Source organism: Corvus hawaiiensis, chromosome 3 (genome assembly GCF_020740725.1).
Source record: "Corvus hawaiiensis isolate bCorHaw1 chromosome 3, bCorHaw1.pri.cur, whole genome shotgun sequence".
Classification (NCBI taxonomy): Eukaryota; Metazoa; Chordata; class Aves; order Passeriformes; family Corvidae; genus Corvus; species Corvus hawaiiensis.
The window spans coordinates 121,129,511-121,146,251 of record NC_063215.1 but is presented as its reverse complement, the minus strand read 5'-3'; the positions used below and the strand labels follow the sequence as shown (position 1 = coordinate 121,146,251).

The 16,741-nt window shown below is 43.7% G+C and overlaps 1 protein-coding gene across 14 annotated transcripts in view; it reads left to right on the top strand.

Annotated features, from left to right (window-relative positions):
* The window catches only part of CFAP61 (cilia and flagella associated protein 61), a 97,288-nt gene that overhangs the window by 766 nt on the left and 79,781 nt on the right, over positions 1 to 16,741 (top strand). For 10 of the 14 annotated variants that reach the window (XR_007202424.1, XR_007202421.1, XR_007202422.1 and 7 more), the window contains exons 2-9: positions 1,101 to 1,469; positions 2,133 to 2,283; positions 4,386 to 4,462; positions 4,858 to 4,925; positions 5,942 to 6,083; positions 10,563 to 10,695; positions 12,663 to 12,816; positions 16,440 to 16,531. Coding sequence is in view for 8 of the 14 variants with exons in the window: in XM_048297997.1 (XP_048153954.1) it covers positions 1,294 to 1,469; positions 2,133 to 2,283; positions 4,386 to 4,462; positions 4,858 to 4,925; positions 5,942 to 6,083; positions 10,563 to 10,695; positions 12,663 to 12,816; positions 16,440 to 16,531 (993 nt within the window). In the remaining 6 variants the exon portion in view is untranslated. Of the gene's footprint in view, positions 1 to 380; positions 467 to 1,100; positions 1,470 to 2,132; positions 2,284 to 4,385; positions 4,463 to 4,857; positions 4,926 to 5,941; positions 6,084 to 10,562; positions 10,696 to 12,662; positions 12,817 to 16,439; positions 16,532 to 16,741 lie in introns of those variants that run through there. The other 4 variants (XM_048297995.1, XM_048297994.1, XM_048297993.1 and 1 more) reach the window with 3 other exon arrangements.

Sequence of the window (16,741 nt, the reverse complement as noted above, 5' to 3'; positions counted from 1 at the left end):
CTGTGCTACTGAGCTACTTTCGCTCCCCCGGGGCTCTGAGGGTGTTTAGGGGTGCTGCTGGAGGTGGGGGTGTGTTTTTTTTGCGTTAAGTTAAACAGTTGACGATGGAAATGTGGCAAACGGTTTTCCTCAGCTGAAGTCATCTCAGTGTTAAGCCTCGGTCGATGAATGGCGCTTTAAAGTTCGTGTTTGTTTTTATTTATGAAATTGACGCGTGTTTGTAGAAGATGTGTTGCTTCAGGTCAGTTTCAGGACTCGCACTGGCACCGCCTTGTTTGTGAAAGGTGTAGGAGTGCGGATGACTTTATCTGTGTTTAAACGGTGTAAAAATCTGCGTTTCTTTTGGTTTTTCATTTTAGTTGGGAAATGCGGTGCCTAATAATTGAGCGTCTCATCTGGGTTTGGAGTCGCTGTTAGAAGTGGCTGTTGTGTTTGGCGGAGTGGTGAAACTCCTCTGCTGGCCTAGGTGCGTTGGTTTAGACTTTATTTTTGAGTTAGCACTGCTATATTTTGCACATATATTTAAGAAATTGCGGGAAGCCACTGTTCATTCGCTTTATTTCACGTGCCTGGTTGTTGGCTGGGTCAGAGTCGGCTGCAACACTGAGCGGACACGCAGCTGAAAGGTGTTCGAGCTGAGGGGATGGTCACGGGTGGTTTGAGTATCTGCTGCCCCTGTGTGTTCTGAAGTTGCTGGGCGGATCAAGAAATCAGTTGTGCCTGGCAGATTTGCGAATGCGGAACCACAAAAACGCCCCCCACCCCTTTTTCTTCTGCGTAGGAAAGCAGTAGAACTTTGAATAGCCACAGAACTTTGGATCCCCTCTGGAATTTAAGCCCTGCTGTTGACCGCAAAAGAAATTTGAGGAGCAGTTTTGGACCAAATAGAGTTAACTCACCTGAAGCTGCTGTTTAACCAGGACATTGTTCCCCTGACTGTTTGCAGCTGAGCTTCCAGCCTGCTTCCCCTGACTGCCCACAGCTGAGCCTCGCACTGAAGGCCTTTGAGTTTGAAGTTCTTGGTGATGAGCTGGTTGCCATGCAAATGAATAAATACAAAAGCAGCTGTAGCCTATTAAAACAATTAATTTCCTCTGTAGGTTCCAGACAATAGGGGTGATTGCCTGCTGCGTTTCAGGTGTGCATTGTACGTGCTATAAGTGTGGATCTGTGTGGAGGCGTACGAGAGCCGGGCACCGAAATCCATCGGAGCTGCCCCACTTAAGAGTTTATGAAAACCCACCTGAAGTGACTGTGTTGGCAGCGGATCGCAGCGGGACTGCTGGAGCAGCAATGTTTTCCTTGGTTCTCAGTGCAGCCTGGAGGATGGCCACGGTAACCTCTTCCAGGGGAAATACAGAGGTAGTCACTGCCAGAAGGACAGAATCACGCGATGTCCCAGGCATTATCGGCCTCTTCAGCCCTGTTACAGAAAACCTCTTTGGAATGATTGATGTCACTTACCTTTTGTAAGTAATGGTATTTTAGGTTATCACCTTTCAGGCAAATACGTTACACTTGAAACGGCAGAAGGCATTCTGAGCCTTGACATGATGTGACATAATGACTTTCGGTGCTGTTTCTAAAAAGGGGAAGAAAATCTGCTTCCATGTCTGTCACGTGCGTGACTGTGCCAACCTGGGTCCCTGCCATGGGGAACGAGGTTTAATTCTAGGCTAGCTTCCTTTTATCAAAGCTCAGAAGAAATGCTATTAAGTAGCACCTGAGAAAACTCTCAGCAGACAGGCCGTGTGACAAACAGATGTTGGTGGGTCTCTTAGGTTTTTCCCCCTTAATAGCAAAAATCTCGGGTAACAGCTTTTTGGGGAAGAAAGAAATGTGTGAAAAAACACACGAACACGAGGGAGTGTTTAAGTCTTGCATCCCAAATTTACTAATACGATTGAGGATTTGAAAATCTACGTGAATTTTTGTAGTGTTAGAGCACAAATATCTGGAACTGAAGCACCAATACCAAGTTAGGATGTGGATGATGAAGTTTTATTGAGGCCTGATCCTGGGAACCCTCTTATATGGGGCTCATTTTTCTGTTCTAGCAGGCCGAATTCACAGTCAGTCATTTTTCTCTGTGGAGTTTCTTCAGCTTGTGCAAAATTAAACTGTTTTCATAGGGAAATATCAAATCTTGCTTTGACACTCTGCAATGAGAAGAATGAGGTTATAGCCCATGCTGCCTTTCTGGACTATCCAAATTGGAATATCACTGATCAGGCTGAATGGGAACCCTTCCTGCGTGAAAACTACACCAACAATAAGTGCACTGTAAGTAAATGGTGTGATTCTAGTTGAGTTTTCATTTAAGGCTCAGGTGTAAAAAATACACGTGGGCATCTCTAATCTATTTTCGGTAGGTTTGAGGCATTCAGGACGCAGAAACCCTCGTGCTGACACGGGTATCTTAGTCCTGCAGTGAGCTTGTTTGGTGCTGTGCTGCTCTTTGCTTTGCCTACTGGCAACTTTCACACGGGCTCCTTGGGCAAGCTTGTGAATTTCTGGTAGGATTTACGGACTACAAGCAGGCCCTTACAAGTTTAGGACTCACGTGCTCCCCCATTACTGAGTCCAGCTGGGAGCTAGATCGTGTGATTGTTGAGAAAATACAGAAAATGTTAACCCCAAGCACTCAGAAGGTGGGCAGCACGTTCCATAATAACTGCGGCACTGCCAACACCTTATCTCTGTGCATTTGTTCACCAGTTCTCCGGGGTCTTCTGAGATGTTAAGCAATGGCTGGGAGGTGAACTGACAGAAACAGCAGTTGTGTTTGGAAATGTGTGCTCTTAAAAGAAACACAGTCATTACAGCCAAAGGGAGTGTACAGAAAGGACCTGTGAATTCTTTGTAATGGACTTTCTTTGTCCTTTGAGCGGCACTTTGTAGGCAGGCACAGCCACCTCATTCAGGGTACAGCTGCAGCTGCTCCGGGGGTTCTGCTGTGCTGTGACCTCCCTCGGGCTGTCTGCTCCACGGGATCCGGTGGCTCCACGGGATCTGGTGCAGCAAAGCCACAGCTGACTGCGGGGTGCAGGGACCTACAGAGAAAAGACAAGAAAAATAAGTTATTAGTCAGAACCAGTAGTGAAAAATACCTTGAAACAGACAGGCAGCAGAGCTCTTATTTTTCTAGAATGGGGTTTATTTGCTAAAGTATGTGTAGAAGATTCAGTGTTTTATGCTTCCGCATCGGGAGAAGCTCTAAACATTTTCTGGGTATAACTTGATGAGATCTCATTGGTAAACTGCAGGTTAAATCCATGCAGGTGTGCTTTTCAAAACTGAGGTCATCTGAACATGGGATTTCTGTGAAGTCTAGTTGACCTGTCTTTTTTCTAGAGCACAGAAATAATTTCAGGGTCTGAAGTAAGACTTTAGACTTGTGCAGAATGGAATTAGTGAAGATGCTTTACTGGATTGTCTGGTTACCAGCGCTATTCAGAAAATGTTACAGTCCAGGTCTGGTTTACTTGGTGTCCTCCTGAACCTCAAACAGTAAATTTTTGTTTTCATTTCTTCCCTTTGCTTTTAAAGAACAAGGGAACAAGTAGCCGAATTTTTAGAAATGGCTTTAGATGTTTGTTACAGTAGCTTGTTGTCTTGGTAGCGGTCCATGTGCTGCAGCCTCTATTGAAATCATTCTTGCTCTTAAATTGCTGAAGTTTATTGGTGACTCTAGCTATGGCATTTTAATTTAATATTATACTATTCAGAGGACCTCAGGTTTTTCCATTTAAAATATTTTTTGGTAGAAGTATTTTTATCTACAGGCAAACCTTCATTGACCCAGCACTTGTAATTAATGTGCCAGGGAACAGCTGAGTTAATAGCCCTTGCCATTCCAGCACAGGGGTTTTCCAGGTTCACTGGAGATGCACAAGATAAAGGTGTCTGTTAGTCTGCCCTGTTTCTGCCTGTTGTTTGTGTGTCTCATGATGTCATCTTAAAATTCGTAATTTTTCTTACTACCTTTAAAGAAAAAGCACTTTAGGATCATGAGAAGTATGTGTGCTTTTGGTTTGAGGGGTTTTTTTAACCTAAAAAGAATGTCTTTGTCAGACACATGTTAAATGTTAAATAATGTTAATAAATGAATGTTGTTAGTCGAGAATTAATACTATTTAATATGAAATGTACAGTGTGTATTGCAGTCAAACTACAGTAAACGGAGTACAAAGAAAAAATGTTGCAGAAGCACAAAATGATATAAAGCACGTTAATCACATAACTTTATCAACACATGCTTTGAAGTCACTTACATATACATAGCTGCTCCTTGAGTGCAGATCATGTATACTGGAAATGTATATGCATACTGATGCTTGGGCTGAGGTAATAAACATGAGCTGCATGCATTCCTCGTTTCGTAGCCTTTGAACACGCTGTTCGTGCATCTCTTTGTGGCAAAGGAAGAATACGCGGCTGAATGTTCCCAAGAAATCGTTAGGTGAGTTCCTGTGTAGCCTTGTGTAGTGAGGCATGTGCCGCCTTCTGCTGTCAAGTCAAGCTGTCTCATCCAGATACCATGTCAGAGGTCTGCCAGCAGAGGCCTGGTATCTTTGATATTTCACCACTGTGGAACTGCTATAAAAAAAGGATGTTTGAAATGTAAAGATTGGGAAATTTGAAAGAAATAATGTTGGAAAAAACCCAGTAAAAATTACCCAGATGAATTTCACGTGGTATTGTTTGTCAGAAATGTTTTAATTTTTGAGCCATGTGGACTAAAGAAGGAAGATTAGAGACACTGGAGAAAAACATTTATATATTAAAAAAACTAGCTGCTGTCTGTCATTGATGGGTGTAATGATGAAAGACTGAATATGTTTGTTATTTGTCCAGGAGAGCTTTTATCTTACTACCAGAACTGCAGTTTATACTTCTCTTTATACCACCTGAGGAGAAGTTAGGTAAGAATTTAATACTGTTTTATTCTTGAAATGAAAGCAATTGCAAATCTAATTAATATGCACTGTGAGTTCCTTGTGGTATTCTTTTTGTAATACTGGGAACAGTTATCAGTTTCTAAACATGTGGAAAACATAATCTAGAAATATCCTCTTGTGAGGAACCCTTGTGCAAGAGATATCTGTGGTTCCATGCTTGCTCCAGCAGCTGTTCAGCAGTCTGTCCATTCCCTGCAAACTTTAAATTTGCCAGAAACAGGACATCAAAAAGGAGTAAAGATCTCAAAAATCAATTCCTACAAGTTTTGTGATGATTTCTGGTTGAATAGAGACAAGAGATTTGAAATTGGCACTTTCTCTTACTTAGCCAAGCCAGTACAGATTGGAAGAGGACACTTTGGTGAGGCTCAGAGGGGCTGCTGTGGACATGGAAGGAAACTTGGGTTATTTTGTTTAGAATGAGGTACAAAGAAAATACACGTGTTAATCAGAGAACAGCATGTCACTTGGAATTTTAGTCCTGAGTTCAGACTAATAAACCAAGCATGCACTTAATGGAGCTGAGAAGCGTGCTGGAACTTTTCTAATTAGCCAGCTTCTAGGCATCTTGGTTCCAGGTCATACTAAAAGGCTGTAGTGGTGTGTCAGCTACAGAAAAGAGGGCTTGAATGAAGGGTTTTGTCAAACCCACCCTGGCAACAAACATCAGCTTTCCCTCAGTGCTGACAGAGATTCTCCAGAGGCATAGAGAATTGGCTTTACTATTTTTATAGGGATTGGATTTTACCAATTTCTGACTGCTTTGAAGCTTATTTAGGTTTGGAATGCTGGATTAGTTAGATGACTTGGGTGACCATTCTGCCATGTTTATACTGCTGTCGTTTCAGCCTCATTGCCTAACTTAACAGATTTGGAGCATTTTGCTATCTGTGGTTTAAGTTTGAAACTCCATTTTCCTCAGACAGTTTTGCTGCTAATTTAAAGCTCGCATAATGAAGGTTCTCCGTTGCCCCCGGCAGGTTTTTGTCATTCAGAGCTAGGCATGGGGAATGTCTTTGAAAGGATGACACCTGTTCCAGGCTCACCGATGGAGAGACGCTTCACCTTGCTGGCATGCCCCAGGCATCGGTGTCACCCACAGCTGTACGTGCGCCAGGCAAGGTAATGCAGCTCCTCGTTCCTGCCTCCCTGAGCACATCTGTCTGGGGGAAACTGAAGCATTTTCCTTTCTTAATTTGCAGCATCAGTATCTTGGTTTGACTGCTCTGGTTTTCTGTGATAACCAGACTAGGTAGTTCTAGGATTATGCTTGTTTTGTTCTATTTCATCACAAGATCAATTGTATTTTTTTGAAAAGTAGTGAAATGTGTAGAAAGACTGTTTTTTGTCAGTGATGTTTTTTCTGTGATCTGCTGGCTGAATTAGAGCACTGCGTATTTTAGGGAATGCATGTGGTTTCCAGGTTTCTTAGAGCCTCTTCCAACTTGTTTTTAGTTTTCTTACTGTTTCGTGCTGAACAGTCAAACAAAACTTGCATAGGAAGGCCTGTTACCTAAAAGAGGTAAATAAGACCAGAGAATCCCTAGTTCCAGTAGTCTTTCAGACATGAAAAGTAATTTTCTTTTGTACAGTTTTTCCTGTGGAAGTGCTCCTTACCTTGGCTTTGGCTGTGTTTTGGGGGAGCAGCCTCCTTGGCCTTGCTGAGGGAGCTGAAGAAAATAATGGGGTAACACATTTCTCCTTCCGTTGTGTTACCCTTTTTGATGGCCCCAGTTTGGAGCAAAGATTTGATATGCCCACACAGTGTGCCTTTAGCAGAGCTTTGCTCTTGCTGTGGGGTCCCAGTTGTAAATGTCATTAAAAACGTGAGACAATTATTTTCTCCTTTCCCCTCAGCACAGCTGCCTGCAGTGCGCGAGGCAGACGTGCATTTCCCTGCAGCTTGTCTGTTCTCTCTACCTGTGTAGTGACTGTTGCCACTCTTGGTTTTTCCTGCCACGTGTGTTCTGCCTGTGCCAGTGTTGTGTCCAGGACATGAGAAATGCCAGGTTTCTGACCCAGGGGTCTGGTGATTTTCCTGTTGTTGTTGCTGTGGAGATGCTTCCCTATAGTGTGGTTGAAATAGAACTTGTATCCATCAAATTTTGGGTTACTTGTCCTCTTCACAGGGGGAAGACTGCAGGTAGGGTAATGTTTTATGAAGCAGTAATTTGATTTAACTCTGATTTATTCTGGAATTGGTTTTGCATGTAGTAAATATAAGTGTTGCTTTGTGGCTAGGTAGCAGAGTTGTGATTAAATTAGCATTTCTGATGCCTGCTGGAGTGGAAGTTTAGGGAGCAGCACGTTCCTTGGACACTCTATCAAATGATAGGGGTGTGGGGGGGTCTGTACTGACTGGTGCTCGCAGATGGTGATGCCACGTTGAGTGTGTCTGATGTCTCTGCCTGGTAAAACCACACTTGTTTGTTTATGGGCTGATTCATGCTGCCGGCCTGGGCTGGATTCTGACAGAAGCCTATCTCTGAGAGGTGTTTTATTGCACATATTGAATTTTACCAAATGGCTCTGAAGCAAGTCTGCAGCTTGTGCTCCTCCTGTTGCTTGACTTTTGAGCATTTCAAGAAAAAGGCCAGAGGCCTGACCTTTGCCCCTTCACATCCTCCTGCTGTAGCTCCAGATATTTCAATATGTTAAAAAGCACTTTCATACTAACTCAGTGTACAGTTGTTAGGCTTTTTGAGTGTTTCTTTTGACTCATCTACCACCTATCAACAAGCGGTAGACTTTTATACAGAGAAGATATCAGTATAGGTGAGTTAATGCCTAAAGATTTAAAGCCTTTCCATATGTCTTGGTTCTAACTGTAATACTTTTTTCAGTTTAGACTATAATTTTTTTTTTTTTGATGGCCATTGGATATTGTCAATAGAAATATTTTTTTGCATGACTGGAAATATCACTTGGGCCATAGCAATATTCCTGATAAGAGCTACCATCTTGTCTGGGATTTCTGTAGTTTGTTATGAAAAATAAAAATTGCTTTAGTTTTGTTATTATTAGAAAATTAACTGGGGAACTGGTTTTCCTCTGAAATGACACAGTTATGATATAAATTTCCTACTTCAGTGTTGTCCGTCAGTAGATGACAGGTAAGGCTAATTTCTGTTTGCAGAAGGAGCGTTGCCTTTCCCTTTCCTCTGCATTCACCTCTGTGCTTCGCTGGCATCCATAGTAACGGTCAGCAGAGCCCTTAGAGACTCCTCTGTGGACGTTGTCCCCAGCCACCTGCCTAGCAACATGTTCTGGGGCAGTGAGAGGAGATTAGGGTAATCTCTCTTCCCTCTTCCTGTACTTACAGAGGGGGAGCAGCAGCTGTAAATTGATACTTTGCTTAACCATCCATTTTGAAGTTACTCTCTGTCTGGCCTCTCTAATGTGAGATGTCAGCAGTGTGCTAGAATGCAGCCTGCTAAGCTTTGATGTTTAAGGTTCTTGCTGGTATCTTGTCTAGATCCTGTCATTCTTGGGTTTGTACCCTGTAGGTAAGAGTCCAATTTGCAGCTCTGTGCTCGTGCTCACAGTAGAGGAGTTTCGTGGCATTTTTATATTGGAAAGCTGCTGGGGTTTGGAGGGTTTCTTTACTATTTTAAAGACTGTAGTTCTGGTGAAAGATACTAGAAGGAGAACAAAAAAGTTGAAATGGTTGTGTTCCTACAGTGTAGTGTGCATGGAGGTAGATGAATGGGCGTGAGTCCCATTGGCTGTCACAGGGTCAGTCTCCAGGAGTTGCCATCTGCACCTTTGTGTGTGGCCTTGTCCTGCGTCCCACGGAGCAGAATGACGTAGGGCACTCGGAGCACTTGGCACAAGGTTCTGTTTGGAGGAGGTGTGTGTCTATTATACACCCCATGAAATAACTGCATTCAATTAGGATACAGTCTCACTCTGTTACCCCTCTTAGTTTGGTTTGTTTGAGGTTTGATAGCTCATTAGCAGATTTGCTATACTAATTAATTGTGTTGAGGTGGTGACGTTCTGATAATAGAAAACCTCACTGCGGCTTTTCCCTTGGGATACTTCCTGTGAAGGAGATAAGGGTGACCATTTTGGTTTGAGAGATAAAGAATGAGTTACTTAAGTTTTTACAGAGTTTTCATTGTTCCCGGAGCCTCATTTTAGTTGAGGGGAAAAAAAAAGCAGGAACAAGGTCAGGATCCAAGGGGTCCCTAGCCTTGATTACAAAGGTGGTCTTATCCAGAGGTCAGGTCCATTCTGGTGTGCAGGAGCAGCAAAACCATCCAGAGACCCCCTGACTACCTCTCCTGTGCTGGAGTCAGGCAGTGCTTGGGAGCTTGGACAATGTTGGATACCATGAGAAACAGAACCTCTTTTGCCCAGCTGTGTTATTTTTAAGGCTCCTTCCAAATCCAGAAACACGTAAAGAGTGGCACTGAGAATCTGTTTATTGTTTCTGGATTCCTGCCTGTGTGGAACAATGATCTACAACTTACAGATATTGCACACAGGCACTTCCCTACCTGAGCAGTGGGGTCCTGGAGCAAAACAGGGTTTCCCCAAAACCCAGGGAAGCTCTGAAGTTCTTGGTTCTCCCTGCAGCAGCAAGGTTTGTGCATCCCCAATGATCGAGGGAAGCCTGGATAGTTGTTCCTGGATGCCTGCCTGCAGCAGCAGGTTTGCGCATCCCTGACGAGCGAGGGTCGTGCCGCAGGCTGGTCCCGGTTCCCGTGCAGGGGCGGCTTGTGCATCATCCCAAGTGAGCGAAGCAGCCGCTGCCCGTTCCCGGCGGGGCCGCCAGGTGGCGGCAGAGACCGCGCGGGGCTCCGCCGGCTCCGGTGTCGCCGCGCGTGGCCCCGGGGCCGGGACGGGCTCGCCGGGACGGTCCAGCGCGAGCGTGCCCGGGGTGTTGGTGTGATAGCCGCCTGCTCCCGGCCTGAAGCAGGGAGGGCTTCCCCTGCAGTTTGTTGCAGTTGTTCCTTATGGCAGCCCGACACAGCGCCAGTTTCCTCTCTGCTGCTTTTGGTTGTACCACTTAATTCCAGCATTTTCCCCAAGAGATAAATGCAAGTGGCTTCATGTTATTGACAGCAGTTGAGTGTTAGAGCTGGTTTGCCACCAGCCTTTGCGCCATGGTCACAGCGTGTGTGACTAATGAATTCTACCACTGCTCTGGTAAAAGTGCTGGATTTTCTTGTTCAGAGTTACATTCATCCTGGGTAGGAATAGCAGTCTAATGGCAGAGAGTCTCTGCTGCCTGTTTAAATAAAAATCCGTGTAGTCTGGGACCTGTACGAGTGCTCCACCACACTCATAAGGAGACTGAGGCAGGAGAATTTTGGACTGGGATTCCCTTATATTTTGTTAAGGAAAGTGAAGCATCTCCACTGGGCAGTACAGATTTTGGTGGGTTCTGCTGACTTTTGGGATTGGTTGCCTCTCTGCTGCTGAGACTCTCACTTTAGTGTGCACTGAGGGTGTGTCCTAGGTGAAGTGATTTGTGGGTGCAGGCTTTGGAATGAATATTTGTGATATTTTTCCATATGTTAATGGAGTAGAACGGAAGTATCAGCACCTATTAATGGCAGAGCCTTAGGACATTACCTGATCTCTCTTTTGTAGGATGGAAGATTATGATGATCTCATGCTAATCTGGACACCTCAAAGTGAGACTCTGAAGGAAACCTACGGTGAATATCTCCTTGTCGATCTCATAGAACGTGAAGGTGAAGAAAATCAGGCAGCTGTTTGTGAGGTCAGTCTGCCATGAGCTCTGGTTCAGTCTGATCGTAGCATTAGAGATGTCCTGTGTGACAGCTCACTCTAGCTCGGGGAATAAAATCAGCAGCCCACCTGTGGAAGGCAGAATTCATGGTCTGTACCCACAAAGTGCCCTTCTCGATGTACTTCGTGTCTGTCCTCAGGAGTGATGTTTCCAGTTCAGAATGAAGCAGCAATTCCCAGTTCTTGTGCAGATGTTTTTCAAGGAATTTGGACGGACCACGTTGAAGAAGCCATGTTGTCATTTCAGACGTTTGCATTTCAGATGACCTGTTTTCATTCCCGATGAAAGCTCATATTGCATATGAAAATGAGCAGCCAGTAATCCTTTCACAGTTTAAAGTGCTGTAGATAATTTTTCTTTCTCTTGGCTCAAACAGATTTTTGCTGAAATGAAGACAAACCCAGGAATCAATTTAAATAAGAAAGGAGTGGTAATAGTTATCCTGCTGAAAATTCCTGTTAAGATTTTCATGTATTAGTAATTGTGCATGGTAGTGCAAGCTGATAGGCAATATAACCTCCTTAATTCCTGAAGTCTGCTTTTTGTGGCAAATGGTTTTGTAAAATTGCAACATGTAATCACTGCCATTGGGAGCCAAATGAGAAACAATGCACCATTAGTGTAATGGCACATTGCAGAGGGCCATTGCTATAAATAATACATTTCAGTGGCACATTCAGAGCTCCATGTGAGACCACCGAAAGGTGTTTCTGGCCCCCAGTTTATCCGGGCAGCCGCTGCCACGGCAGATTGGGAAGGCACCTCCACGCAAACCACGATGGATGCCAATTTTCCCTGCGGAGAACGAAGCTGGCAGCCTCTTTTTGCACATATGGTAGATGGATTGGTTAATCAGCCTCTGCTGAGCCTTGGGCCTGAAATTACATAGCAGCCAGGCAACTGCGCACCCCAGCTTTGTTGGTTACGCAAACAAACAATCACTTGTTGTTTGAGGGCAGAAAAATTAAACGTCACACTTCTAAAAGTCTTTATTGAAGTGCCGATGGCCTGATAAAACAGCTGTACAAATCCAGCCTTTGAGTTTTCTTTAGGTTTATAAAGGCTTTCATTGTGTATTGAGGAGGAAAGAAAATGTGTTTTGATAATGTGTTTCACCAGAAAGTTGCATACAGTACTAAAAATTAAAGAGCTTCTTTCTTCTAGAGTTGTCTCAGGTGAAAGCCAGAAGCTCTCCAGCATGCCAGTTCTCCCTGGTCCCAGTGTGTTGTCTTGCTGAGGACTGCAGCTTGCTGGGAACTCCAGCAGCAGTCAGGCATCCAGAGTACCGTGGGTGCCAGCATTGCAGGGATCCCATCGCTCCCATGTTTGCCAGGGCATTTGGTTTTTAAGACTAGCTCTTGGATTTTTTCAGAACACAGAAATATATTTGGGGCTTATAAGTGCTGCAAACAATACATACTGCATTAGGTAGTCCTTATATAATACATAATTGATTTCTTGAGTTGTTAATTTCTTAGGAGAGTAAAATACACTTTTCAGTTTGAGCCCAATTTAGGTGCAGATCAGTGTCCAGTAATGAGTGAACCATTACAGCTAGCTGAATGCAGGTTCTACTTCAGCTGCACTCTAACTTTAAAGAAAATGATGCAGTTTTGGAAGTATGTTTTTTTTATTTGCTGTTACAAATATTTTACTGAAACACCAGGTTATTATTTGGCCCATATATAGAGCTAGTATTCCTGCAAGTCATAGCTAAAAAGGAATTAGAACATCTACTGCAGAGGTCCTAATACACGTGTTACAAGCTAAAAATTAAAAAGGATCTTTAGCTTCTGCTGAAATAGTTCCTTTATACTTTTCTGTAATGCACAGTCAGAGATGGAACATAAAAGTTGATGTTTCAGAAGTTTTTTGTTCAGTTTTTTTTGTCCTGACCTAGAATGACAGGTTCGTGTGACATGGCTTTTATCTTCCAGGTTGGTGGCACTGCAGTAGGATTTATGAGCTTATGTTCTCACGTGGACGTTTCCTTGTTTCAAGAGTGTTTTGACTTAGGGCCTTTCCATGGACTCTGTAAACCACATCCTGAGGATATTCTCAAAGTGCCATGGAAGCCGAGTGTTCAAGGAGGTATCTGTATTCTAAAGTGCTAAATAGATTAAAGGTGTGTTTGTGTCTAGCTTCTGAGTAGGTTCTGCAGGAGGTTGGAAAAGGATATATAGGTTTACTAGCAAGAAAACACAAGTTTAACGTACCTGGTTTTGACGCAGGATGTCTGGTGTTTTTTAATTGAGGAGAGGAATTTTGATAGCCCCGGTCTCTGACTCAGAAGCGATTGTTGTTTGTGGGGAGCTGGCCTGTGCCAGCTGTGGGATAAATGTAGGCTTCAAGTTTCAGAAAGCTGTAGCATGGGGTGTACTGTCTATCAGATATAGCTGTGCTGCTAAATGAAGATGTGATTGTAAAGTCTGGTGGTGAGGGGGGCTCTGTCAGTAGCTGAGCAGCTGGTTAACTGTGCCTGTTATGGTGTCCTGTTGACTCATGTCATCTTTCTTCCTTGTGGTTCAGCTTCTGCTCTCTTTGCTTATTGTTTGCAGTCTCCTGGGTTACAAGATTTTGGGAGATCAGGGACTGTCTCTTTATTCCACTTTTATATTGGACATGATACTGCAACACATGTACAAGCCGCCTTCCTGCAAGTGATAAAAACCAGTAGCACAAATATGTCACCTGTTTGTAGAACAGAAGTGTCACGTAAATGATTTACAGTTGTCTTTATTTTTCAGTGTCAAAGGGCTTTTTGTGCAGAAGGGCAACATTTTGCTATCTACTAATTATCAGTAATGGAATAAAACCCCTCCACCATTAGGTTGTTATGTATCTGCTTTTCTGAACACAAAGCAGCAGGCAAAAAAGGCAACCAGGGAGCTGCAGGGCTGTCACCAGCTGGTACATCGAAGCTGGCAGTCACAGAACAGAAAAGGGAGAGGAACAGGTCTCATAGCTGCTCCTGTGGACTTCCCCTCCCCTGCAAGGAAGCATCTTGCACGGAGGAGACGGAGGAAGCTGCCTGTCTCCCGTTTGATCCTGTGCTCCTGCTGCTCCAGGAGCATTAGTTTGGAAGAGGTGACAGACATGGGTAGGAGGATGAACAAGACTGAGGAGGGAGAGAGATCACTGAGGAGCCGGAGCCCAGTCCTGGGCTGTCTGCTCTGGGTGACCCTGCTCGAGCAGGGGCTTGGGCAAGGTGACCTCCAGGGCTCCCTCTCAGCCTTACCTGTCCCGGGGCTGGTTCTGGTTCTGGTGTCCCCTTTCCTTCTCCGGGGACTGCAAGGTGTAGGCCCATGTTTTGTGGCAAATTGTGTGCTGCTGAGCTTTTCAGTGAGTATGTGGTTACAGGTTTTAACAATACAGCTGTTAGATGTTTTTTATCATTTAGGAAATCTATGGGACTTGTTCTATATGTTAAAACTTAGCATGAGCAGCTGTTCTGTTCAGTTTCCTGAGAATCTGGCATTTGAGGGCTTTTCAGAAATGTTTTAAGCAGCATGGTTAGCAGTCCTGTGAATTTATCTCTCTTCTTTTCTCTCTTAATTTAAAAACTTTATTGGTTTTGATGGTAGCTGCAGTCCTGTGGGTTGCCTTCAGGTAAGACATATTAAAGTAGTTGTGTCCCTTTATTTGGCATGACAAAGCCAGCTCTGGGGGAAAAAATAATTATATGTAGACTTTCAGGTAGTTTGAGTGCAAATCATTAATGATCTTGGACACATGAGGAGAAACTTGAGTATCATAAGCTGAGAGCCTGACTCTGGTGCTATTCCTAGAGAGAGCCACTAGAAACCTAATAGCAAGATTGTCTGTTCACTGCTCAGGAACATTAATTCCGTTATCATTGAATAGTAATTAAAACTATTGTTGTAGTGTTGCGCATTTTAGAACAGAAGAGTTGCATCCCAGTAGTCCATTGTTAAGCCTTTCCAACACAAGGGCCAGGCTGTATCCTTGAAATCTGTTGTGGTGTTAGTCCCATATAGTTTGCCTTTGTGGATATTGCAAAGCCATGCCCATTCCAAGAAGGCTGCTTTAGTGACTGCATTGAAAACTTGCTGCTGGTTGGTGCCCTGCTGTGAGGACAGTGCAGGTTCAGTGACCTGACATCCATAGAAGATCTGGGCTTGGCTTTATTGAATCTGAAGGCTGGAAATTTTAAAATGCAAGCTGCATTCCCTTGTAGAGTAATTTCATGTTCCTACATATAAAAAGGATATTTTTTTCAAGCTCTTTAGCTTTTAAGTAGAGACCACAGGTTGACATTATTTTTCCTTTCAAAATGCAATACTGAATAATAATGAAAGAGTATACAACAGTCTGTACTGATATGCCACTTAGGTTTCAGGGTAATTACAGTAATTTGGGTGTTACTCTATATGGTGTCATGAATTAGTTGCTAGAAAACATGATGCAGTGGGAATGATTCGAGGGCTTTTCATCAGGCCTCATGGTGAACTGGCTTCTTGATCCTGCTGACTGTACCTCAGCTAACAACCCGGCAATCACAGAATTATTTTAATTTTCTTAGTTTGTGGTCCTTACTTGATTTAGTGACAATATTGCAGTTCTTCCCATCGCTCGTGTATGGCATGTCTGTAAACAGCGATGCAGCCACGTCTGACAGGAGTGGATGGTGGAGCCATTGAGGATTTGTGTTTTAGTATAAAGTCAGAAACAACATATCAATATTTACATGACAACAAGAGACTTGTATTAATTAAGTTCTGACACCTGCAAGGCTGTTGGTAATGAGAAATGGAGCTGGTTAATCGAGATGACATTTGATCATTTCTGTGAAGGCTCACATCTGTGATACCCCCAGAGAACCCATGATTCCTACCCTCTGCATTTCCCCTTGCCCTGCATGTTGCATCTGCACTCTTTTATTGACAGAGAAACAGATTCTGAGATAAGATTTTTTTTTTTTTCTAAATAGTTCTGGCTAAATTATTTTAAACCTTCGAGGTATTTTTAATAAAAGTGCCTGTTACTGTGTGAAGAAATGTGTCTGTCTGTGAAGGTAGCTTACGTGGGTGTCCCAAGGCAAACAGAGGGAGAAGGGATGAATGCTGTTGTTTTCTGAAGCTTATTTTTTATTCTTCTTGGAGCTCAGAAACCTTGACTTCCTTATGTTACTGGATCTTCCAAATGCAAGGGTGTCCTTGCTTGATGCGTTTTCTTCAGCAGCAACACCTACACCTCAAAGAGTTTATTGTGTAAAATTTATAAAGGAATTAAAATCCCTGTTTCTTGTCCCTTATTGTACCAGTAAGAGTTCTGGTTTGACTAAGATTTAACCTGAATTTCAGTTCTTTTAGGAGAACTGATTTGAGAATGAAGAGCCCTTGCTTGTCCTTATGATCACCAGAAAGCAAGTTAGCGACACACATGGAGTTGAAGATACCAGACTCCTGTTCTTCAGTTCAGATAGGGTAAAAATTTGACATAGGAATTGCTCCCAAACTGTCTTGTTCAGGTCTTATTTTACAACCAATTCCCTGGATTTTTTTTTTTGCTCTGAAATCAAGTAGTGTAATGAAGCTCTAGCCAAGTAACTATAGGAGGGTCTGTTTTGACTGTGCTGGTTAAAATGAAATCTTATGACAGACGTAGCCTGGCCCGCTCCAGCTATCGTTGTGGTTCTGAGGGTTGAGCTCATGTTACTAAACCTTACGCACTTTCTCTTCTTCTTTGCTCAGATAAAGGAGAAAGCAACCAAACAAGCCAAGAGCCAGAGCCTGTTTCTTCTCAAAACTTGGGAGATGTTCCTGGTGCAGATGCTGCTGTGCAGGTAATGCTGCTGTACCCAGCCGTGCTGATCCCTCTCCGAGCTGATATATAGAGCAAGGCTGGGAGAGATGAGGACAAGCAAATCCTGCTGAGTTCCCCTCCTGCCCCGTCCTCTGCTCTGGTCCTCACGTGCCTCTGCTGTGGGGCACAGGTCAGAAGCTGCTCTGGCTGGGGTCTTGGAGGGAGGGGGTCAGTGTTACTGGTCAGGGTG